Source organism: Gavialis gangeticus, unplaced genomic scaffold (assembly GCF_001723915.1).
Source record: "Gavialis gangeticus isolate Ggan-Ray unplaced genomic scaffold, GavGan_comp1, whole genome shotgun sequence".
Classification (NCBI taxonomy): Eukaryota; Metazoa; Chordata; order Crocodylia; family Gavialidae; genus Gavialis; species Gavialis gangeticus.
This window is the reverse complement of record NW_017728998.1, coordinates 3,218,458-3,223,743: the sequence shown is the minus strand read 5'-3', so window position 1 is coordinate 3,223,743 and position 5,286 is coordinate 3,218,458. Positions and strand designations below refer to the sequence as shown.

The window sequence follows — 5,286 nt, the reverse complement described above, 5'->3', positions numbered from 1 at the left end:
GAAGCGGGGAGGGCTCAGGAGCATGGGCAAGGGCACCCTCTTGCAGTGCCAGAGACTAAGCAGGGTGTCACATGTCCTTACTCTGCCTAGGTCGCGGTCCTTCTCATCTTCACCTTCTCCTTCCCCGACACCATCTCCGCACAAAGCGCCTGTGAAAGTTAAAGGGGAACCTGCACTGCCTGTTGGAAAAGGGTAAGCCTTCCTGTCTGCTTGGAACACAGGGCATGAGAAATGGCCTGGAATTGCTTGACCTTGGGGCTTTTATGGGATCTGGGGGGTGGAGTCCTGGCCCTCTTTTTCCCATCATGCTTGAAATTGAAGTCAGAATGTCCTTTGAGTAGATGGGCATTAAGTTTTGAGCATTTGAGGATGTAGCAGCTCTAAAAATAGCAACTCCTTACTTGGAAAAAGTAGCTCATATCGGAGCTCCAGAAGCGGATGGGTGGGTGCACACTTCTTCAGTTGGAAATAATGAGCCAACAGGCCTAAAATCTGGTAGAGAAGCTTCTGCTGATAGCTTTAGTCTCTTGGCTGCCACTTGCATGGGCGAGTCACGTTACAGTAGAGGGAGATATCTGTGTACCCGCATGCAAATTAAAACAAACACTACAGTTCTGTCAACTGAAGTGTTTGTTTAAGTGCTTATGTCATCACTCGTGTCTTCTTTTTAATTTTTGTTTGATATTTCGCAACCTCCCGTTGTCATAAAATAGGAAGTTGGGTTTATGGGAGGATGTGTCACTACTAGAGTGACGTCACTCTTACTGGGTACCTAAATGCCATTTATGAAAGACCTCCAACTTTGGGGCTGTGCTGCAGCTGGTCCATAACCACGGGTGTTCACCTAATGCGGGCTTTGCTCATCTTGACCTTGGGTCAGCATATCACGAGCCTCTAAGCTGCTTTGGATGCCACCATTTATATGTGGTCACCTGCTAGACAGACATGGGGAATTCTGCTTTCTTTGATTTACTCGACATCACACCTGTTCAATATTTGGTGTTCCACAATGGAGGAAGCAAACCTGTAATACATTACACGGGCAGGAAATAATAGGTGGTTCTTCTGTAATCCAGTCACTTCTAGCACAGTTAATAGTGGGTGTGGCATCACTATCAGTACACTGGGTGATAAACAACTATTGACAGTGATCATGAGCCTCATAAAAAGCACGACTTGATTGAGCTGACATCCCTTTGCCATTTAGTACCCTCCTCATAAAAGCTGGAAGTGATGCCCAAGGACACTTGTGGTGATCATATGTAACCTCAACCATAAAATTGCAATGCTCAAGATCAGGGGCTAGCACCTTGAAATTGAGGTTGGCACAAACCAGTTCATTTTCATGTGCAGAGGACTGGCTCAGGAATACGTGCCCAAGGCAAGAGCCTGTGTGTGGCTTGTTGAGCCCAGCACTGTATTTCATCAGGGATGTGTGCTGGATACATGTATATCACAAGAAGCTCATTGGAAGTAGGCCCTGTGAAATAACCTCTACACTGGGGGAGTGGGTTCTCACCAAGATTATGATGTAATCACATGTCTCTTTTGAAACAGTTTGTGTTGGTGAAGTACACGTTGCATTCCCTCTTCCAAAAGTCCCCAGTTAAGGCAATGAATCTCAGGTTTCACTAGTGGGAAGTAGTGGTGCATTGCATTGCTTCTGAAACCCCCTGTGGCATGTGCCAGAGCTCAGTCACAAACAAGACCATCAAGCCCTATTTTTGCTTTACAGTGAGAAGTCTGTGAAGAAACTAGCTTCTTTGCCAGCCCCTCAGCCACTGACTAAAATTACAGCAGCTGCCCCAGAGCCAGCCAAGCCAGGGGATAATAGAGAGGCCAGGAGGAAGGAGCGTCAGACGAGGACTCCGCCCCGGAGGTAAGAGGAGGGCTCGTCCCCTATGTGATCAAGGAGCCCTTTTCCTTGCTTCCTAGACTCCCCAGGAGTAAGGGGCTGGTGTATGAAAACAAACCAGGCTGGGCTTCTCCTCGGTGTCTGCAGCGGTAGAATACACGAAGCACACCACTAGTGAACTTGCACAGGATAGGGAAGATGCATGTGGATCGAGGTGTGTAGCTGCTGGTAAAGCAAAGGAAGCTGGGAGCCACCAGGAATCCAGAGAAGAAGCTACTTAAGGAAATAATGGAGCAGCAGCTGATGTGGGGTTGATAGTGGAGCAGCTGATGCCTAGTGTACCCCAGGCATATCTAATGCTGAGAGAGTTTCTGCCCAGCCCAAGAGATGCTTAACTTCCCTCCCTTCCTGTAGGCAGAGGAGAGAGAGACAACCCTGCTTTTTGTGATGCAGGTGCCTCCAGTAAAAAGCTTACCAGCTGCCATGCCCCAGTTTTAATCTCTGTCTCTGCTGGGTGCAGCCAGTCTCCTGTCTTCGTAAGAGACTCATTCTCTCTTTGTCACTCCACTTGTTATGCTTAGCTCTTAGCTTGGCAAGGAGCAGTTGCCCTTGTTCCTTAATAGTGACTAGAGAATAGCATTGGGAAACCTGACTTGCCTCTGTCTCAACCTGGAGGCGGGTTGCTAAGATAAATGCCTTTTCCCCTATTAAAAAAAAAAAATTAGTAGCTCTGGGTTATGCTGACATGGGTTAATGCCAGGTGTCCTTTGGCACATCCCACATCCTCCAAAGTTCAGAGCTGCATGTAGGTGTTCTCACGCTAGAAGGTGGAACACTCTGTCCCTAGCTTGTAAATAAGACGATCAGGCCCAATTAAGTACATGGTAGCGAGCTAATCCCCAGAAAGCAGCCCAGCCTCCTAGCCAGCAGCGCAATCTTGTGCAATTAACAATTTCCTTTGTAGGAAAACACCATTCCTCATCCCAGAGAACAGGAGTAAGATGCTGTAGCACAGGCCAGGCTCTGTTTAGTGCTGACCAACATCCTTCAGTCCTGCACAGAATACTTGCTGTCCAGAAGCAGGCTGCTTACTCACAGGGCAGGATGGGGATGCCTGGTTTGAAAAGCATCCAAAACCAGGACCTTGACCCTAGCTCTTTACTTTCCTGACCAGTGTAAATCAACATCTATCTGCATTGATGCGTCTCGTTCCCTGTTGACCAGGCACCCAAGTAAACACCCTATTGCAACTGTTTCTCCACTGACCAGCCTCAGGGGAAAGTGACTTCTTCTGTTCTGTTGCAGGCGGACTGTAAGTGGCAGCATTAGTGGCAGCGCCAGCAGCTACAGTGGCTCCAGCTCCCGCTCTAGGTCCTTGTCTCGGTCTCTCTCCAGATCTCATTCCCGATCAACATCTGCCTCAGTTTCCCCCTCCCGATCTGGGTCCAGAAAATCCAGGTAAAGCCTCACACTTCCCAGGCTTGGCCAGAAGGTAACAAAATCCCGTGTGTAACTGTTGTGTGTCATGGGTTTCAGAGTCTGTTGCAAGAAAATATTCCTTAAGAGAAGGCTGCGTGGGGAGAGGATGCTTTGCTTGCAGTATATAAATGTGCCCTAAACTTTAGGAAATGAAGGCAGAAACTCTTGAGAATTGCTGTATTAACTCATAGTAAGAAATGATGAAATAAGGCTGAGCATGAACCATCAGTATTCATACTGAGTTGAAGTTACAGCCTCCTTGCCTTGTTTGCCAATCTTAATTGAGCTCTGACCTTCCTGCTGGGGAGAAATTCCCTGAATTCCTTATTTCTGGGCTAATAGGCCTTTGGTGTACAGCATCACTGCTATTCCAAGCCCTTCCTAAATGTAGTTGTCAAACCTCTCTAGGGAAGATACCTGACCTGTCAGCAGTGTTTGCTCAAGGTATTCAGAAGATCTGCCCAGTAGCAGTGCTTTGCACTGTTATCCCATCTGCTGATGAGGTTGTAAGACCAGTTCCTGTTGTGCATTTAGCCCCAAGACACCATTCTTTTAAGAGAACAGTGATGTGGCTGTTAGCAATCCACAAATTCCACTAAAACTTTAGGAAGAAGTTCAGGAACAAGTCCTCTCCAAGTCCGTGTCTCCGCGAATTGGGAAGTCTGGTTCAAACGCAGGACAGGAGTCTTTCTGAATCTCTGTAAGCTGTTATGCTTTCCATTTCTCCTAAGTTCTCATGCACTCAGGCTACCTTGGGTATGGAGCACAACAGAAGCTGGCTTGAATCCAGGCTGATTCACTGGTCTGAGCACTGCAGGATGGCGAGGTTGAATGTCACCATTATTTTCTGAGGATGCAAAGGGGTGCTGCTGCCTTATCTTGTTCAGTGTGTGCAGGTGTCTGGGAGGCAGTCTGCCTCCTGCAGTGTGCTCTCTTCATACCAAGTCATTCTGCAAGTTTGCAGATGATCCCTGGTGCTTGTACAGATAGCTGAGGTTGGAGGGCAGAGTGGGACAGTAAGTCACAGCCCTGCTGAAGCATGAAACACAAGGCAGGTGGTGTGTTCACTTCCTTGTGACGTGCTGCTGGTGAGAGCTGCCTGCACAGGCCAGCCTGTATTGGAGCATCGTGCCTGCTCTGATTCCAGGACCGAAGTGCTTCCTGCCCATGTGCCCGAGCCAGCAGGTGTTCCTGTCATAGAGATGGGCAGAACTTCAGCCCTGGACTCCTGGCTCTCCAAGCCCCCACCTCTTCTTCAGTCCCTTCTTCCCTGAACCCACTTCTCCCACCACTGCCTTAGCTGTCGCTGCTTAGGGCAGGCATGTGCTGCTGTCGCTATGGAGTAGCCCACTGGCAGAAGCTCTGCTTGGACATATGCAGCCTGGCTTGAAATTCCCCCTGGGATTCTGCTAGCAGCATGGCAGCACCAGCACATGCCACCCCTCCAAGTGCTCTCTCAGCTGCTTTGGCAGGTTCTGGTTGCTGTGAGCTAGCAAAGCCGGGGCCGCTCAGGTCCATCCGTCAGCAGTGGTGTAGACAGCTTGTAACATACTGTTCCTTTTCCTGGATTTCCTTGGGTGTTGGATCATGGGCTGAGGTCAAGGACTACCGTTTTGTTCTCTGACACTGCCAGGTGCAAAGTTTGCATTAAAATAACAGTCCTTCTCCAGCATCACCCTCCTTCCTTGTGCTATGTCTGGATAGTCTTTCCAGTCTCAAAACCTTCTGTCTGGAATACAGATCAGGAACAACTCTCTGGATCATTATTTAAAGTGAATGTGTTGGGCAACATTAGGTGCACAAGGGTCTTTATAAAGGTTGCAGCCCAAGCAGATTGTTCTTGCTTACGTTGGGGGAATAACGACCCATCTAGTTCACTTAACTGAGTAGAAACGATTGGAGATGTTTGTTCTGTGGCTGACACGTTTCAAGGCTCGATGTCCTCTGCACTG

The 5,286-nt window shown here is 48.5% G+C and overlaps 1 protein-coding gene across 1 annotated transcript in view; it reads left to right on the top strand.

Moving 5' to 3' along the window:
* The window catches only part of ZC3H18 (zinc finger CCCH-type containing 18), a 72,198-nt gene that overhangs the window by 55,380 nt on the left and 11,532 nt on the right, over window positions 1-5,286 (top strand). Inside the window, exons 13-14 of the mRNA XM_019505407.1 lie at window positions 1,736-1,879; window positions 3,161-3,313. Of these exons, the coding sequence (XP_019360952.1) occupies window positions 1,736-1,879; window positions 3,161-3,313 (297 nt within the window). The remainder of the gene's footprint in view (window positions 1-1,735; window positions 1,880-3,160; window positions 3,314-5,286) is intronic.